The 20,665-nt window shown below is 46.3% G+C and overlaps 1 protein-coding gene across 1 annotated transcript in view; it reads left to right on the forward strand.

The window, feature by feature from the left end:
- Positions 1-10,863, forward strand: part of LOC144122908 (uncharacterized) — a 102,950-nt gene extending 92,087 nt beyond the window's left edge. The window contains exons 3-4 of the mRNA XM_077655873.1: positions 7,032-7,186; positions 10,112-10,863. Coding sequence (XP_077511999.1) covers positions 7,032-7,186; positions 10,112-10,214 — 258 coding nt within the window. The 3' untranslated portion in view covers positions 10,215-10,863. The remainder of the gene's footprint in view (positions 1-7,031; positions 7,187-10,111) is intronic.
- The last annotated feature ends 9,802 nt before the right edge of the window (positions 10,864-20,665 follow it).

Here is a 20,665-nt window from a genome sequence, read left to right on the forward strand (position 1 = left end):
GTGTGTGTGTGTGTGTGTGTGTGTGTGTGTGTGTGTGTGTGTGTGTGTGTGTGTGTGTGTGTGTGTGTGTGTGTGTGTGTGTGTGTGTGTGTGTGTGTGTGTGTGTGTGTGTGTGTGTGTGTGTGTGTGTGTGTGTGTGTGTGTGTGTGTGTGTGTGTGTGTGTGTGTGTGTGTGTGTGTGTGTGTGTGTGTGTGTGTGTGTGTGTGTGTGTGTGTGTGTGTGTGTGTGTGTGTGTGTGTGTGTGTGTGTGTGTGTGTGTGTGTGTGTGTGTGTGTGTGTGTGTGTGTGTGTGTGTGTGTGTGTGTGTGTGTGTGTGTGTGTGTGTGTGTGTGTGTGTGTGTGTGTGTGTGTGTGTGTGTGTGTGTGTGTGTGTGTGTGTGTGTGTGTGTGTGTGTGTGTGTGTGTGTGTGTGTGTGTGTGTGTGTGTGTGTGTGTGTGTGTGTGTGTGTGTGTGTGTGTGTGTGTGTGTGTGTGTGTGTGTGTGTGTGTGTGTGTGTGTGTGTGTGTGTGTGTGTGTGTGTGTGTGTGTGTGTGTGTGTGTGTGTGTGTGTGTGTGTGTGTGTGTGTGTGTGTGTGTGTGTGTGTGTGTGTGTGTGTGTGTGTGTGTGTGTGTGTGTGTGTGTGTGTGTGTGTGTGTGTGTGTGTGTGTGTGTGTGTGTGTGTGTGTGTGTGTGTGTGTGTGTGTGTGTGTGTGTGTGTGTGTGTGTGTGTGTGTGTGTGTGTGTGTGTGTGTGTGTGTGTGTGTGTGTGTGTGTGTGTGTGTGTGTGTGTGTGTGTGTGTGTGTGTGTGTGTGTGTGTGTGTGTGTGTGTGTGTGTGTGTGTGTGTGTGTGTGTGTGTGTGTGTGTGTGTGTGTGTGTGTGTGTGTGTGTGTGTGTGTGTGTGTGTGTGTGTGTGTGTGTGTGTGTGTGTGTGTGTGTGTGTGATTTGATTTTTTTAATACACCTGCTATCTTTTTGCACCTATTTCAGCAGTATTAACTCAGCGTTATTGGAGCAGGAAAGCGAGAAGCTTTCTAAATGAAGCAGCATTTCTGAATTGAAGGAGTGTTCTACTCCTTAACAAAGGGGGTTGACGGCACCACTGTCTTGTCAGATGTTTAGTAAGCGCAATCACTGTGTTTGAGGCACCAGTCTGAGAGACCCAGATGTAGATGCTCTGTGCTGCCTATCATCTATGGAGGTTGAGTGACAGCTGTTCTCACAGTTTTCACTGGCCCTAATTTTCTTACCGCAATTAACTGGTCACTTGTAAAACACAGAAGGTGAATTAATTTTCCATATACAAGTGATTGTGATTGTCATGCTTTATAACGGCAACAAATATTTTGTGTACCAGAAGAATATTGTCAAAGGCTAATGTAATAGTACTATTCATTGTCATGAAATAGTTCAATATGGCAGGGGTATCAGTCAGAGCTGGATGGTGTTTACAGTTCTTTTCTAAGGGTACATTGCATTTAGTTTGAAGTCGTACTTTCTGAATTATGCTGCTAGCAGTATTTTCAAAGCTGAATGACCAGAGTGCTACTGCTTAAACATACAGATCTGTTTGTTGCTTCTGTTTGCATTTGTGTGAAAACAGTTGTGCGCTCGATCTCACTGACAGATTTTTTTCTTGCTTTGGTCTATACGCAGACATCTGAGCACTTCAGAATGGCAAGCATGGGTGGCTCCTACCTGATACCTCCTCATCTCTGCACAGACAAGAACGACGCACCTCATAATCTGCCAGCCAGGTCACATCATCGGCTTAGTGCAAGTTGTCAGCACATTTTATTTTAGAAAATACTGGTGTCTATGCAACTGAATTATTTTACTGCGGGATATGCACAATGAAGATCACATCCAAAGAATAGCTTGAAGTGGCGGCATGAACTAACTGCCTCCTGTGGCCAATTTTTATTTTCAGTATAATGCAATCAGTGCAAAGATCTGAATTACAAACTAAATATGTTTACACCAGCATAGTTAGAAAGGCAAACCTCATATCAAGCGTTTGCATATGTCAAGTGCGTGCTTTGAGTTGGTTTTTATTATCCCAACATATTTATCCTCCTTACTATTTACTACAAAAGAATGTAACGAATGTGAAAGAGAATTTTTTTCAAAATATTTTGGTTCTCTAAACCGGATATGCTTTTCCTTTCTTTTTTATTTTTGTTCAATTAATTACTGCAGCACACCATACCTTTCTTGAGAAATAAATTTGGCAGCCTGCTTCTGATGATCTCTTAGATTGCTTGAAGCAACCTGTCTATTGTGAATCCAGGAAATACTTAAGCACAGTTCAGAAAAGCATGTGCATAGGTATAACACTAGTTGCATGTTGGCAGCAGCAGTTGAGTGAAGAAAGGGGGCTATAACAGGTGATATTCACAGCTTATGTTGTCACCTAACAAGAATTGTCCAACAGCCAACTCTAAAGCGTCCTATTTTGACCGCTCTCTATTCCATATGGGCGGACCAAGCTGTGCATGCAAAGCAGTGTAGGAAAAGGCAAGCGACATATATGCAATAAAAGAAACCAGTCCTTTTGCTGGGTAGGGTCACGGATTTAGTAAACAGTGTTTTTGTGGTTATTAGGAGGCGCTGCAAACCGGTCAGATCTGAAATGCCAACCAATACGCACCATTTTCTAAACAGTAATACGCGTGACGGTTAACTGGCTCATTACTGCTCAGAACCGGATATTAAGTACTCCGTGAAATTTGCATTCTCATCAGATGATTTTCAGTCATGCAGAGTAGAAATGAATATCGTACTCTTTCTTTGGCTCATTCTTGTATTTTGGGTCTTGCTATTATTCCTGCTGCTTAATGGAGTAAAGACACCTAAGGTATGGGGGAATGTTTTCTGCATTGTAATGATGCATAACGCATTATTATACATGAATACTAAAATTCCATGTGGTATTCTGGTACGACCGCTAAATAATTTATAATCAAATTTGTTTCTCATGCTGTTTTGGATTCAACAGCCGAACGATGACTGTGACATCAAAGTATGCTTATAGGTCACGGGAGACAGGAAGAAAATGCGACGTAATTGCTTCTTTGTCATTTTAATTCACTGCGATGCTAAAGGCAGCCGGTCTCAACAGCCGGAATGACAACGAATGTCAGCGATATGCTGTTTTTTCATTCATCAGGTGGCCTATAATCAGTTTAACGTCACATTCACTGTTCAGCTGTCGAAACAAAAACAGCATGACAGAAAAATTCACTTATAAATTATACCACCTGTTGATTCACGCATAGTAGTGTCGTCTGCATCATTGTAGAGAAGAACACTTGTCACCAAAATTAAGAGTCTATACTCTTTCAATAGCAGGTCACTTCAATACTGCACAGATCTCGTATTTGCTCTTCAAAACAATTTTGATCCCTTGATCATGTTCACTTTTTTATTATGCTCACAGTCCCTGGACAGCTTTAAATGATATCCTTTTAGAAAAGGAACATAGTGCTTTCTAGCTTAATTCTTGTAGAATGAACATGCAGCTAGCCTTTGCTGTGGCTCCAACTACCATTTTGCACCTTATGTAGGGCATAAATGTATCAAAATTAAGGCAGGCTCATACTTAGAGTTATTCAAGGGGGAAGGCTAGGCAATATTTGAGTTGGTACTCCGCTGTTTTTTTCATCAAAACATTCCCTCTTTCAGATCTGATCTTTGTTGCACATGTGGCGTGGAAAATTATTGTCCCTCCTACTTATTGTACCTCCTACCAATTTTCATCACAATTGCTGCAAATTACTAAGGCTCGCTAGAGGCTACTGTATAAGTTGCTAAGTGAAATAAAGTTACTTGATTGCATAAGGTGTGCTGTTGCTCTGTATTTCTTGCATGCTTACAGCATTTACAGTTTTTACATCGTGCACTTACGGACTGTTTTCATTCCCACCAGGAAATAGAGATCAACGCGTAACCCCATTCCACAGCAGTGCTGTATCCAAATTACTTACAGAATTTTTTGCAGATCCAAAAGAAACACGCTGCAAAAAAAGAGTGTGAAAAGCATTTCTAAATAACTCCAGATGAGCTTCCTGAAAAGAGTCTCATTACAGTGCGTCTCCTGAAAGCCACTAGCTGAGCTATGTAGGAATGTGGCGGCCATTTCGTTATTGGAACTCATTACTCAAATCTTATAAAGAAACAAATAGATCACATTGCAATGAAATGAATGCATTCAAATAGATTTCTATAAAATTCCTTTAACCAGTTTCAAAATAAAGTTGTTACGGTGTTTCTTTTAAATGACATTAGCCGTGTCACTATAACAATGCGGTGCCCAATTAGTTATTGAAACACTGTACCCAAATTCTATACAAATTCAAAAGCAGCACATTGCAATGAAAGGAGTGCACTCAAAAGGGTTTCTAAACAATTTCTCAAGGAGTTTCTAAAGCAAGTCATTAGAGCAATTAGGACAATAGCCGCATTTATATAACCATGCGGTGGCCAATTAGTTATTGAAATACTGTACCCAGATTTTATAAAGATTGAAAAGAAGCACATTACAATGAAACGAGTGTACTCAAAAGGGTTTCTAAACATATTCTAAAAGGTGTTTCTAAAGCAAGTCATTACAGTGTTTCTTTTAAAGGACATTAGTTGCGTCACTATAACAACGCGGTTGCAAATTAGTTATTGAAACTGTGGACAAAAATTCCATACAGAGCTAATGGAAACACATATCTATTTAGCAAATTTAAAAGATTTTCTAAAGAATCACAAAAGCAATTTTTGTAAGGGTGGATTCAAAGAGAAAGTAAGCTTAGCAGGGGCGGCCGAAGGTTAGGTGGGCAAATGAGATTAAGAAGTTTACAGGAAAAAGGTGTATGCAGCTGGAAAAGGACAGGGTTAATTGTAGAGACATGGGAGAGGGTTTTGCCCTTCAGTGAGTGTAGTCAGGCAGATGATGATGATGATGATATCAGCGCATTTACCTTCATTGTCGGAGCTTTTGTTTCCTGCCCCCACAACTTCTTCCATACTCTCCCACGAAAAATTTACTTCCCGTCTTGACTGCTATTGCCCGAATGAATAATGCCGCCTGCCAAACCTGCTGGAAAAGCAGCTATGACTTCAGCCACCGTGCAGTTTATGTCTGCTCTGGTCATTAAGCGTTACTGTGGACTCCAGTGCGTACCCCCGGCTTGTGCGAAGAATTGCGCAGCCGCTATATTGGTTCGTACTTTGTACTCGAACAAACGTCCTCTGTGAACTATCGCGTCGTCCATGCCCATCCTGTCAATTACAGTCGTTGCCGTGATGCAGTCATCGTCCATGACTCCCGCTTAAACCCGTCGCTCTATCCTGCGCCCGGGCCGGTTGCTTTCGGCCGTGGGGTAAGAAAGTAAGCGCTGTGTTCGATCTAGTGTACGTCTGTAAATATTCATTATTGTCTCTCATCTTCGTCTGAGGAGAAGTGGCCGCCATACTTTTGAGTGGCAACAAAGCTTCCTCCATCCTCAGTCTCCCAGTATTTATTTATTTTGCAATATTGGCTGGTGAATGCCGTGACAGGGTGGAGGCAGAAAACTAGCCTTTTCACAACAAAAAGAAATGTTAGAAAAAGAACAAAGCAACAAACATTACAAACATGAGTCCATAATTGAAACATATGCAAAATGCAATTTAAAGGTTCTAGGTAATACCCTTTTCTAATGATGACAACGTGACTGATCGTGGAACAGCAGCTAAGTTATTCAACTTGGCGATAGTTCTTGGGAAAAATGAGTAGGCGTAAGCATTAATGCCTGCTAGTGGAGTGCGGTATTCATAATCTTGCCTTCGTCGTGAATATTTTTGATTCTGCTTAAGTTAGGTAATGTGTTGTGTCAATATTAAAGATCTTCCTTGATAATCAAGAGAGAAGTTTCAGCCTAGCCGTTTTTCCACGGTCTGCTAAAGAAGATAACTTCTTGAACTGATCATCTGTGGGACAGCCAGTTTGCGTGAATATTTTGATAAGATAAAGCTGGCTGCTCTGCGTTGCACTGCATCTAGTTTTTGAATTAGCCCGATTTGGAAGGAATCTCAGATTACACTGGCGTCACTTATGTTGGAGCATTGCTCTCACTTACTGTAAATAAGCTATATATTTTGGGAATTGAAAAGCGAGTTTTAAATATCGACGCTAGAACCAGTTTTTTTCCGCAGTTGAACAACTCTGTTTAATGGAGATACTCCCACTTAAGTCATAGCTATGGTTATTTCTAAGTATTTGACTGTATTGCTGCTAAATATTTAAGTCCCTTAGCTGGCCAGCTGTCATCTTCCAGTTATCTCACGCGTTCTTCATATAAAATTTTGCTCTGATATTCTTGTTTACGTGGGTGTTGTTGCAGGCTAGTTGGTTTAACATTGCTCTTGTGTTTCTTTTTATTGTGTTTTTTTCATAAATCGTGATTGTTCTCAAAATGTATTTTTTATTTTACCTGTTATGTTCGCTGTCACTATGCATTTTTGTTAATGATTCTGTTTCACTGATTTTGTTGCCAAGCGGTTGCGCGTTTATCAACAATCTCGAATTTTGAAACTTGAACACAGCTTATGCTAATGATCAAGAATGGCGCGGTAATCCGCAAATCATCGAATTTCCGCCAACTCAGACCACCGTTTTTTGTTACATAGAGCCTGTGGTAATATTGCTACATTCGCACACATTACATGGATATGCACAGGTAAACCCAAACACTTAGTCAGCTGACGCGGCGCTGGAGCAGTGGGAGATGATGCTATCCAGCTGCACCCAGGAGGCGCTAGTCGCCATCGCCAAAGCGTCGACGGAAGCTACTGGAGTCCTAATGAGGAGGAGGTTCAGGACGCTTGCCGACGCTTCGACGAGATGAATTGTCTTCTGAAAAGAGCATTGAAAGGGAAACCTGAAAACGGGCAAAATGAGAGTATTTTAGAGCGCTGGAAGATTATTGTTTTTTTTTTCATTGATTGATTGATTAATTGATTGATTGATTGATTGATTGATTGATTAAATCTGTAGCCTTCTGGTATTCACTGTCGCAGGTCGGCCTGAAAGGCGTCAACAGGTTGATCACGCAGATCAGCAACCAAGAGCGTCTCAGAGCCCTAGAGGATATGCGGCGGGTCTACTGCGGACGCATGGCTGCCTGCCAGCACGGGCAGCAGATGGTGTTGGATATGGGACGTCAGCAGGCCGAGTGAGTACACATGCCACCCACAGCTTTCGATGGACGATGCACAACGACTCTTAAACGAACCCTGCGGGGGCGGCAGTACTCGTGCGGGTATGGCATACCATTTTCGTGTTGGTCGCTTGGCATGAAGCAAATGCTTAGGGCCTGTTTCACAGTCGAAAGTAGGACCCCGCAGGGGCATCTGCTACATGCAGATGTTGGTGAGTTGCGACACCACAGACCCGAGCACCCGCGCTCAGCAGTGCGTGGCTCAGCCGTGTCCGGGGAAAAGGAAATCTGGTGCTTGAGCCGATGCCGTGCCTTTGGACCTTAAGGCCCCTTGGCGGAGTAAACACACCGCTTTGGCCCCAGCTTCCTGTAGACGACACCTCCGGCCTGACCCGACCGGGAGAAATCGGAAGTCGCCTTTTCCTGTCCTCCCCATCATTTTTCACTTTCCTGTCTTCTTTCTCACAACTCTCCTGTCTCCTCCTCCCTTCTCGGTTTTTCCACTTTCCAGGGCAGGCCCCTCACTTGCCGATATTTGGTTATAGCAGTGGTGTTCAGCTGGCGTGGGCAAGACTTGTTTTTCAGTTCCTGTCACATCCCTTAGTTGCGACACCATGGTGGGTATAGCTGGCACCATGGCCGAAGGTTTTTTTTCTATGGCTGCCTCCTTAGTTTTAAATCAGCGACCTCCAAGTTTTTCAGCAAAAAGAAAACGACGTTCCCAATGTACCAAATCGTTCATAGTGAACAAAAAAATAAAGACAGCCAAATTAATATCCCTATTAACAGACTCATCAGTTCTGACAGATTCATGGGCCCGAAATAGACGGTAACAAAATTGTCTAGTGGAGACCTGTCTTGAGCTGCTCGACATAACTGAGATATCGAAGCTTGCAAACATCGAAAATTTGGTGACATCCCTGTCTTCGTGACCGCACACAGAACATTAGGCACAGTACGCGGTCCATTATGAAAGAACAGCGCGAATAAAAACGGATACGGAAGTAAAGACGACACAACGAGTGGTGTCATCTCCGACAACGACTTTCTGCACTTGACAAAAGAAGAAATGCTGAAAGGTCTGTCCGAATATAATGTAACGAATGTATATAGAATGAAGATACGCAAAGAAAAAGAATCCCATGAAGCACCTGATCTTGACATTTGATTTTTGCTCCTGGCCCGCATCAAAGGGTACGCAAAAATATGTCCCACAATATATCCCTAACTTAAGGACCTCCACATCCTCGCGATGCTAGGTTGAGCGCATAATATAAAATAAATTTCAACTTTAATCTCACAGTTGGGGCTTTTCCACGTCTACTTCCTGTTCTCTCGTTTGCGGAAGGTATCCATGATCCGTAAAATTTTTCTCTAAGCAAACTCTGCTTATAACTCCGCCTTGCTGTACCTGGAGCCTATGCTATGATCACTTACCGCCAGATCTCCGGCCTCTTTTTGTGTACTTTCGCACTGATGTCGCCCACAGTGCACGTACTGTGGTTTTGCTGTGTTTATTTGCGATTCAACGTCTTCATAGAAAGTTTCAACGATCTGGTCAGCATGGCTGGATATAGACGCGTAGGCCTGCCCCAACTGCAGCTTTTACCTCTTATGAAACCTAGTTACAATGACTGCCACCTTCTCGCTGATACTCTAACTCCTCTATATTGCCAGCCTTTCGATATTGATGATGAATTCAACACATAGTTCCCGTGTGTCCGCTAACCCATGAGAGCACAGTATAAGCATGGCCTTCAGTAAAGTATACGCCTAATCTGTCCTGCCCTCCTAACCTCACTAAGCCTTATGACATACCATTTATTACCAGCAAGTTCATAGAACAGCACTGCTAGGCTAGCCTCACTGCATAAGGTTCTAGCGTTAAATGTTGCCAGGATCAGTTTCCAGCCTGCCGCTCCCAACAGCAACCTGGCGCTCCACTACAAAACCTGGCAAGAGTGTTGACCACTTTTTGATCGGTGTGTCATCGTCAGGCGTTATTCAGATGCACTGACAACTGAAATGTCTGAGGCCTGTGCTATCGCGCTAGGGCGCATCAAATGTCAGCAAACCTTCAGTATCCCAGTCCTGCCTCGAGTTGGTGTATTTCTAAATGATGAGCAGTAGTGACTTTGGTTTCGTTGATGTTTTCCTCTTTTTCTTTTTTTTCTGCTTCTGCACAAGCAATTTTCTGATGTATGTAGGGGCCGCGCAATAAAAGCATGTGGTTGCTAGTCAGCGCTCTGGCATCTCTCTTTTATTTTGTCCCATCTTTTTTGCTCTTGGTTCCTTCATAATGTTCCGGCGCCAACCCGCCCAGTCGAGTACGCTAATGTAGCGCGGGTACTGCCTGGCTATTTTATGTAAAGATACCGTGTTGGAAACCAAATGCGCTGATGGCCGAGCGAGTGGTCTAAGGCAATGGCAAGCGAAGCTGCTGTGCTTGCTCCAGCGGGGTTTCGAATCCTGCTCAGCTCGGACGAAAACTTTGGAGGTTTCCGGATAAGTTCGGCATCATGCTCTATGACGGGTTCACCGCAATTCCCGAACGATGATCGGCTGAATCCGCCGATAATGGAAGGGGCAATTAACATTGTAGGATTTATATGAATACCAAACCAAGATTAATGTTGGTACATTATAATGCAAGTCAGACGTCGCTGGCTCCGGTACGGGATTACCTCTTGAAAGCTCTATGGGACCACACAAATGAGCTCGTATGAAGTGCGAAAGCCTAAGCACCGCTCTCAGCGAATCCGGTAAGTGCATGGGAAGTGGAGCTGCATGGTGATGAATCCGAATTATTGTATGCCCTTTCTGGGAGGTTTCGTTGATAGCGGACGACATTAAAAATTTCAGGTTGACCTCTAAAACTTACTGGAAAACAGGGGCGACGTTTCTCAACCGCATATTTTGCTGTGTCATGTTTCCTCCCAGAGTGGCTGTGGACAAAAACATGGAGTACCTGGACTCCGCTATGATGGGCATCCGAGGACACGATTGCCGCAACATGTACCGCGGCTGCATGGACTTCCAGTGACGCTGCTGCTGCGACATTTGGCGAAGAGCCTGCACGCTGAAAATAAAGTCCGGCCTGCAAGACATTTCATTACCGCCTGCAAGACAAGACAGTACTAAAATGTTGGGCTTCTCTAGGTGACCACTAGCAATTTTCCTCATCGAATCTTGTTCTGCACCGCACGTAACAGTACCCATTGATGTCTTGCCAACATTCCAAGTAAAAAAAAACGCAGCAAGTTACGAGCACGTAACGTCAATGCTTGAACGTTAGCTTAAACAAACAAGCTGGGCGCCGGGCAGAGGAACGCTGGTATCCTGCATTGGCGTTTGAACCAACCATCGCATGTTCTATGCTGCGGCCGCGAATCTTTGCAGCGTTTGTTCATTCTTCAAATCAACCGCCACGCCGCTTTATCGCTTTGTTTGCGACGCAAGACACGACTAGATTTATCTCAACTGAGCGCAGCCTGGCAGAGCTGATTCTACGTTGTTCCAGAATGTTCTAGTAACTGTGCACGCTTTAATTAGAAAGTTCGCTAATAGGTTTAGATTGAGCACGGCCGACAGCGGCGGGCATTCTGTTCGACGACCGCCGAGCACGTTTGTTGCTACGCCGCGCCGAGTGATTCACTCCATTGTGGGTGCAAGTCAGCCCCAAATAAATTTTTGTTTAGACGCCATCTTCGCTGTCGTTCTGCTCCTCGGATTGCAGTCACCACTTCGTGACATCTGGTGGAGGTGCTGGGCTCGCTATTAGCTTTAAATTGAGCACAACCGGCAGCGGTGGGCATTCTGTTAGACGACCGCCGAGCACGTTTGTTACTACGCCGCCGCCGAGTGATTCAGACCATTGTGGGTGCAAGTCAGCCCCAGATAATCTTTTGTTTAGACGCCACCTTCGCTGTCGTTCTGCTCCTCGGATTGCAGTCACCACTTCATGACATCTGGTGGAGGTGCTGGGATCGCTATTAGCTTTAATTTGAGCACGGCCGACAGCGGTAGGCATTCTGTTAAACGACCGCCGAGCACGTTTGTTGCAACGCCGCTGCCTAGTGATTCAGACCATTTTGGGTGAAAGCCAGCCCCAAACAAACTTTTGTTTAGACGCCATCTTCGCTGTCGTTCTGACCACTTCGTGACATCTGGTGGAGGTGCTGGGTTCGCTATTAGCTTTAAATTGAGCACGGCCGACAGAGGTGGGCATTCTGTTAGACGACCGCTGAGCACGTTTGTTGCTACGCCGCTGCCGAGTGATTCAGACCATTGTGGGTGAAAGTCAGCCCCAAACAAACTTTTGTTTAGACGCCATCTTCTCTGTCGTTCTGCTCCTCGGATTGCAGTCACGACTTTGTGACATCTGATGGAGGTGCTGGGTAGCCTTTCATGTTCCGGACGCCCCCTTCAAGTCGTGAAGCCAGCCATCAGCGCTTCGCACCCGAGGACGAGCCAGCAGCTCAGCGAGCCAGCCGACGTCTCCAGGGAGAAGAGCCTGAGTTCGGGAAACTGCCGGACCGCACCAGACAGCGAAAAGAGGCTGCAACGAGCAGCGCAACCTCGCCGAAAATGTCGACACCGATCATACTGCAGCAGCCGCGGATGCCGCCAACTTTCAATAGATCCCTAGGCGAAGACACTGAAGAATGGTTGGACCAATTTGAGCGCCTGGCGTCATTCAACAATTGGGATGATGCGGCAAAAATTGGACACGTGTTCTTCTCATTGGATGACTCCGCACGCACGTGGTACGGAAACTACGAGTCGTCCCTTACGACATGGGAGGTATTCAAGAGAGAAATATTGAAGGTATTGACCAGTGTCGTGGGGAAAGAAAGAGCTGAACGACTCCTCGAGTCCAGGATCCAGCTTCCGAATGAACCCGTCCGTGGTTACGTCGAAGAGAAGAAGCGCCTATTTCACCGCGCCGACCCCGAGATGACCGGAGAAAAGAAAGTTCAGTTTTTAATGCGCGCCATGAAAAAACATCTCTTTGGCAGCCTCGTCCAAAAACAGCCTAGGAATTCATGCAAGAAGCCTGCACGATTGAGAAGCTCGGCAGTACAATCGTCCTTCCTCTGCCTGTGCAACCCGTTCGGACATGACGGCCACCACTAGCGACAACTTGCGGGGAATTAACCTCGAAATCGTTTGAGAGGAGCTGCGCCGATTACTGCCAATCACCCCACAGCGGCGAGTAGCGAATCTGATGGATGTGGTACGGAAAGAAGTGCAACAGGCACTTGGCACCCCGACGGCCACAGAACCCCAGGCCATGACGTACGCCGCTGTAGTAGAGACTCCTCAGCCAGAACGACAGCCCCTACGTCCTCGTCGAGATGAGCCGTTGATTCCACAACGTGGCCTCCCAGCACCCGCCCGACCAGCCTGTGAGCGACGCTCAAGCCCCGGGAAATGCGACGCCGGGAGGACTTCCGACAACCGACGGTTGTGCTTTCATTGCGGAGAGGCCGGGCATATTCTTCGTCACTGACCGTACCGACGTATCGGTCTTCGAGGACCTGCTGTTGACACCCCACGACCACGTTTAGGGCAACGTCCGCAGGAAATCGACGACTACCTGCGTCGAGAAGAGTAGAGGGGTAGCAGTTGCTTCTAGACCGAGGAATCAGCATCGCAAGAGGCATCGCACATTTCCGCAATGGGAGCGAGTCGGATCACATGCTTGGTGTCTGACGAACGTCGCGTGGGCTCCGCGAATTTTCGAAGTTTTCGGATGGACAAACCCATCGGGCCACCAAACTTTTTGGCAACCTCCACGAAGATAAGCATCAGGACCACGAGCGCACCACCCTCGAGCCGGTAGGCCCCCTTTTTGACTTTTTACCGGACCTCGAAAGTTTCACGTGGCAGGGAAGCTAAGCCTAACGGTAGGCTTAGCCGCACCCGACACCCGGGCGGGCACCTATCAAGCCGGAGCGGCGCAGCACCGGCCGAAATGGAGTCCCGGGCAACAACGCTTTAGCAAATAGTTTCACGGCCGGGCCAGGCCAAAGACCGGCGGAAGTCGAAAACATGGAGGAAGCTCCCGCTGCCACGTGCCCCAACACGGGGGAGGCGGATACTGGAGGGGTAGAAGAAGCAATGATGCAGTAGGACGTCATGAGCGACACGAATCAGCAGCAAGAAGACGAAGAGCAGCATTGGCAAGTACTACGCTACTCGAAGCGCCCGAAAAAAGGATCCAAGATCGCCACGCAGGGCGACGCTGTACTGAATGCGAAGAGACCCCAAGACATGAAGAGCAATGGCAACATGGCGCCGGCAGCCAAAGCTAGCGGAGGCATGCCACAGGCAGGCGCGACGGGAGCGCCGCCGCAACAACAAAAGGCGGGAGCGCACCGACAGCCGAGGCAGAGGATGCCGCCGCTACCGAGTGACGACGTGAAGGTCATCATCCGTCCCAGAGCTGGGCTCAAAGTCAGCGAACTCAAACTGGATCAAGCAACGCAAGCCATCGCGAAGGCGTGCGGGGGAAGATTATAGGAAGAAGATTTTCTAGTCAGGATCAGACCGGGGTCCAACATCATCTTTGCGAGCACTCCCAAGCTGGAAGTGGCGGACGAAATCAGGAAGATTAAACAGATCTCATTCGGCGAGAGGAACTACGAAGCAAATGCCTATCCTGCCATGCCTGGGGACCTGAAACGCGCGGTAATCCACGGAATACCGGCGGGGCTATCATCCGAAGCGTTGGAATCCAGACTGAGACTATGCACCCAAGGAGTGGAGATCCTGGCGGCAAGGATGCTGGGCAAGTCAGAAACAGCGCTCATTACCTTTGACGGCCCCATCCTTCCCAAATGGGTCGTCTACAGATCGGGGGAGTACAAAACCTACCCCTACAGACCAACCATACAATTTTGCTACGTATGCGGAACGCAAGGACACCGCTCAGACGTCTGCCTGACGCCAGAGGCGAAGGCCTGCAGAGCATGCGGAGTGAAGAACCCAGTGGAGGGACACCAATGCCGCACGCAGAGCCTCGTATGCGGAGGCGACCACATGGTCGGCACCAAGGACTGCCGCATGCGCCTCAAGGACACCAAGGAGCTGCGAGGGCATTGGGCCAGGAGGCAGCCGCAACGACAGCAGCAGCAACAACAACAGCAGCAGCAAAACCGGGGACGGAGCTGGAGCCGCAGGCGACGTCCCAGGTGACTGAGCTCGGAAGGGGAACGAAGCAGCTCACGGAGCCGGGGCCGCAGCCAGTCACGGAACCAGGGCCAGGGCCGGAGCCAGTCCAGGGACAGCTCGTTTCCACCGCTGGGGGCGCCACCTAACGTCAAGGGCAAGAAGCAGCAGCAGGAGCAGAAGAAGGGCGGAGTAAAGATGAGCTTGGGAGCGGGCCCTCCAAAATCGCTATTTCCGCACTCGGATCAGAATACCAGCAATAATAATAAGAACGAAACAGAAGGCATGAAAACCCTGAAAAAAGAGCCAGAACTATGTCGAGAAAGAAAACAGACAGCTCAAAAAACGCATAGATGATCTCGTAAGGGAACTGCAGGCGCAGAGGACAGGTAGCGCACCACGGTCGCAGTCCCCACCAGTAATGAAGCAACAGCCACAGCAGCCAGATATGAGCTTCGAAAATCAGATGAAATTGTTCATGCAGAAAAAGCAAGAGCAGATGAGCCACATGAAACAGGAAATGGCATTGCAAAACCAGAAAATGGCGATGCAGGACCAAAGTTTCCGAAACTTCATAAAAATCAAAACACGCAGAGAATAACTAGCGAAGCCAGAGACAGGCTTTAACTGCAGAGGCTACCGCAACAAACAAGGCCTACTGCAACAATTCATAAATTCGCAACAAAATTCTCCCGACATAATAGCATTGCAGGAGATGAACACGGTGCCGGCGCTCAAGGGATACACGTGCCAGGAAAAGGGTCTCACGGCTACGCTCGTTAGCAAAAAGCTAGTCACCATTAGCGCACAATGAAATCCCGGACACGCGGATAGAACATATCGTGACGGAAGTAATACCCAAGAAAAAGAGGAAAGTGAAAAGCACATTCGTTATAAATCTGTATAGTCCGCCGCTGCAGAGAGACGGAGACTTCCAGAAACTCTTTGCAGGGGCAAGAAAATTGGCAAAATCTAATACTCTGCTCATTGTTGAAGATTTCAACGCCCGCAGACAGATCTGGGAGTATCAAAAAGACGACAGAAAGAGGGCGCAGGTCAGCGAGGCAGCTGAAACCACAAACTGCACCCTCCTAACGGATGGAAATCATCCAAAGCGCCTAGGGAACAGCGTTAGCCCCGACACATGCCCTGATCTGACGTACGTCAGAGGAGCGAGGCAGGCCATGTGGGAAAATCTGCTGGAGAACCTGGGAAGCGACCATTATATAATAAGAACGCTAGTGTCATGGCACACTTCTCGAATAAAAAAAAAGTGTCAGCAGAAAATGTCAAGCGCAAGATTGCAACAACCCGAATAGACTGGAACGCCTTCCGAAAGGACTGCAAGCAAATGGAAGGGGGGATAACCTCCATAGAAGATTGGTGCAGGCAGCTGAAAGACATACAGCAGAGATGCACTCAAGAAGTGGACAGAACGGAACAAACACAGGAGGTAGATTCCCGGCTCCTCAGGCTATGGGAGGCAAGACACGGACTCACCAAAAGGTGGAAAAAGCAGAGACAAAACAGGAAGCTAAAGAAGATGATTGCAGAAATCACCAAAGAGGAAGAGGAGTACGCAACGCAACTTGCAAGACAGACCTACCAACAGTTTAGCAGCTCGCTAACCGGCACCCTAAGCACAGCAAGAACGTGGCGTATCCTCAAAGCCTTAATGGACCCCACAAAGACCAAATCGGAGAGCAACAAAGCCATTCAAAGACTACTCCATCAATATGAAGGAACAAACGAAGAACTTTTGTAAAAAGTCCGTGTCAAGTGCTACGGAGAGGAGCGACCCGAAGCATACACGGGTAAATACCGCGGCCGGGAGAACTCAAACCTGGACAGGCCGATTACCAGAGAAGAGGTCTTTGCGGCAATCAAGGCATAAACCCGGAATACAGCAGCGGGCGCAGACAAGCTTAGGAACGCACTGATCTGCAATCCGAGCGATGTGGCAGTCACGCAGCTGACTGATTTCCTCAATGCGCACTTGGTTGCGGGAACAGTGCTGGAAGAATGGAAAGATTCGGAAGTAGTAATGATGCCCAAACCTGGGAAGAAACCACAAGTAGAAAATCTCCGACCGATATCACTTACGTCATGCCTTGGCAAGTTAGGACTGATGCTTGGGCGAGTTGGTATGCCATGTTCAAGAAGAACAGCGCGAAAAGACAAGGACCACAGGATGATACACAAAGACAAGCGCTGACTTTCAACTAAAGATTTATTGCTCGGAACGTGGTAATAAATACATCAGGCTCTAAGCAACAAAAAGAACACATAGGAGTGATACACACTTGTCCACGCACACAAAAAATACCAAACAGATACAGCAGCATTACTTCCTTGCAGATAGAAATTCTAATTCTTTCTTTGACAAAGATAAGGAGGGACTACTGATACATGCGTCATTTAGCCGGGCGATTTCAGCAGCTTCAATGATTTCTCGAGTCAGCGTATTGGGGTGTCTACTTAACACTTTTGTTTGTTGGAAGAATGGTTGGCACGTTTTGCTTTCGCAGTCTCGGCAGTGGATGCCGAGGTGCCCTTTAACAGTATTATAAACAGCGATATTATGTTCTCTTAGGCGCTCGTTCACACATCTGCCCGTCTGGCCAACATACTGTTTCCCGCACGAAAGTGGAATAGAATAAATGACACCTTCTTGGCATGCAACAAACTTATTTTCATGCTTTATGGAACACTTTTTTGGCGTGAATTCATCATTAACTCGTTTACACAATTTCCCAAGCTTTTCGGGAGCCGAAAAAACAACTCTTACTTGAGCTCGGTTGCCTATCTTCTTTAGCTTATGGGAAAATTTATGAATGTAAGGAACAACTGTTGTTTTTTCTTTTTCCTTGGCAGACTCTGTCAGATCATTCTTGCTGTTTTTGCTTAAACTTGCGAGAATCGATTCAGAAACGGACACGAGCAGTTGCTTGGGATATCCTGCCTTTACAAGGCGATCAGTTTGCTGGTTGAAACTGTCATGTTGAGCATGAATGCAAGATTTATTTAGAGCGTTGTAATAGCATGACTTAGCCACGGCACATTTAACTAGCTTGGAATGCGACGATTCGAATGGAAGTAGAGGCTTGTTGCTTCGCGGTTCAAACGACCAGCAGGTATGATTCGGCGTAAAGCTGAGTCAAAGATCAAGAAATCTAATCGTATTATTTTCAGGAACTTCGGAAGTCAACGTAAATAGATGAATGTACTGGACAAAAATATCTTGAATCTCTTGCTTGACTGGTTCAAAATTGTGGACATCGGTGTCCAACAGAACAAAGAAATCGTCAAAAAACCGAAAACAGCGCAAGGCTTTTGACCCTTCTAATTGTCGTTGGAGCCTTCTGTCCTTTTGTGCGAGCAACAGATCACTAAGCACGGGCGCTATGCATGAGCCGATGCAGACTCCTTTTTTCTGCAGGTAAAGAACACCATCCCAGATTGCAAATGTTGAATTTAAATACACTTCAAGCAGTTGTAAGAACCCTGAGACTGAGATGCCTGCCTCATTTTGGAAGGCAACAACGTCGTGTTTTTCGATGCATTCGTCGATACATAAAAACAGCTCATCATGCGGCAGTGAATAATAAAGGTCTTTTACATCAAACGAGCAAGCCATGAGGCCTTTGTTCTTATGGGTTTCTAAAACCTGAATTACGTCCTGTGATTTTTTCACCAGAAATGGATCGTCTAAGGTCAATGAATTTAAAATATTTTCTTTAATGCCAAGACGCACAAACCGGAATGTCCTTTCCGTGTAATCGTCTCTGAGAACGGCGCGTGGCAAAAATGTGTAGCAGTGTTTCTTAAGAAGATTTTAAATTCATTGACCTTAGACGATCCCTTTCTGCTGAAAAAATCACAGGACGTAATTCAGGTTTTAGAAACCCATACGAACAAAGGCCTCATGGCTTGCTCGTTTGATGTAAAAGACCTTTATTATTCACTGCCGCATGATGAGCTGTTTTTATGTATCGAAGAATGCATCGAAAAACACGACGTTGTTGCCTTCCAAAATGAGGCAGGCATCTCAGTCTCAGGGTTCTTAGAACTGCTTGAAGTGTATTTAAATTCAACATTTGCAATCTGGGATGGTGTTCTTTACCTGCAGAAAAAAGGAGTCTGCATCGGCTCATGCATAGCGCCCGTGCTTAGTGATCTGTTGCTCGCACAAAAGGACAGAAGGCTCCAACGACAATTAGAAGGGTCAAAAGCCTTGCGCTGTTTTCGGTTTTTTGACGATTTCTTTGTTCTGTTGGACACCGATGTCCACAATTTTGAACCAGTCAAGCAAGAGATTCAAGATATTTTTGTCCAGTACCTTCATCCATTTACGTTGACTTCCGAAGTTCCTGAAAATAATACGATTAGATTTCTTGATCTTTGACTCAGCTTTACGCCGAATCATACCTGCTGGTCGTTTGAACCGCGAAGCAACAAGCCTCTACTTCCATTCGCATCGTCGCATTCCAAGCTAGTTAAATGTGCCGTGGCTAAGTCATGCTATTACAACGCTCTAAATAAATCTTGCATTCATGCTCAACAAGACAGTTTCAACCAGCAAACTGATCGCCTTGTAAAGGCAGGATATCCCAAGCAACTGCTCGTGTCCGTTTCTGAATCGATTCTCGCAAGTTTAAGCAAAAACAGCAAGAATGATCTGACAGAGTCTGCCAAGGAAAAAGAAAAAACAACAGTTGTTCCTTACATTCATAAATTTTCCCATAAGCTAAAGAAGATAGGCAACCGAGCTCAAGTAAGAGTTGTTTTTTCGGCTCCCGAAAAGCTTGGGAAATTGTGTAAACGAGTTAATGATGAATTCACGCCAAAAAAGTGTTCCATAAAGCATGAAAATAAGTTTGTTGCATGCCAAGAAGGTGTCATTTATTCTATTCCACTTTCGTGCGGGAAACAGTATGTTGGCCAGACGGGCAGATGTGTGAACGAGCGCCTAAGAGAACATGATATCACTGTTTATAATACTGTTAAAGGGCACCTCGGCATCCACTGCCGAGACTGCGAAAGCAAAACGTGCCAACCATTCTTCCAACAAACAAAAGTGTTAAGTAGACACCCCAATACGCTGACTCGAGAAATCATTGAAGCTGCTGAAATCGCCCGGCTAAATGACGTATGTATCAGTAGTCCCTCCTTATCTTTGTCAAAGAAAGAATTAGAATTTCTATCTGCAAGGAAGTAATGCTGCTGTATCTGTTTGGTATTTTTTGTGTGCGTGGACAAGTGTGTATCACTCCTATGTGTTCTTTTTGTTGCTTAGAGCCTGATGTATTTATTACCACGTTCCGAGCAATAAATCTTTAGTTGAAAGCAGCGCTTGTCTTTGTGTATCATCCTGTGGTCCTTGTCTTTTCGCGCTGTTCTTTTTGAACATGCCTTGGCAAGCTTTACGAACGAGTGGTAACAAGAAGACTGCAGCAACACATGGAAGACGAAGATCTGTACCCCCACAGCATGTTCGGATTCCGCACCAAATTATCTACGCAAGGCGTCCTCCTACAGATCAACGAAGAAGTCCTTAGCAACATTTCATACAACGGAGAGAACGTGATAATGGCCCTGAATGTCAAGGGCGCATTCGACAACGTTAGCCACGCAGCCATCCTAGAAGGGCTGGACGGTCTAAACAGCGGCATGAAAATACACAGGTATGTGAAGGCATTCCTCTCAAATCGCACGACAACGGTGGTATTAGGAGACCTGCGAAGTGACAAGTTCCACACCCCCAACAAAAGAACCCCGCAGGGATCAGTCATTTCACCGATTTTGTTTAACATCGCAATTATAGGATTGGCCCGTAAACTAGAAAACATCGAAGGCATACAACACACCATATATGCCGCAGATATCACGGTCTGGACCAACCAAGGCTCCCTCAGCCAAAAAGAAGAACGCCTGCAAGCAGCAGCAACGTGCGCAGAAGAATACGTCAAGAATAGAGGCCTTGCCTGTTCAACGGAAAAGTCTGAGCTCCTGAGGGTCAGGCGAGGAAGGCGATCGGAGGAAGATCTCAACGTCATCCTCGAAGGGCAAAAAATACCGGACAAAGAACTAATTAGGCTGTTGGGTATGTGGGTGCGAAGCAACCAGCGATGCACGCACGCAATCCGCCTCCTCAAACAAGCAACAATGCAAGTCACCCTAATTATCACCCGAGTATCGCAAAGAAGAAGCGGTATGCGAGAGGGTGAAACTATAAAGCTGGTCAGAAGCCTCGTGATCAGCCGAGTCACGTACTCCCTCCCGTACTACAACACCAACAAGGGTGAAAGGGACCAAGCCAAC

This window comes from Amblyomma americanum, chromosome 3 (assembly GCF_052857255.1).
Source record: "Amblyomma americanum isolate KBUSLIRL-KWMA chromosome 3, ASM5285725v1, whole genome shotgun sequence".
Lineage (NCBI taxonomy): Eukaryota > Metazoa > Arthropoda > Arachnida > Ixodida > Ixodidae > Amblyomma > Amblyomma americanum.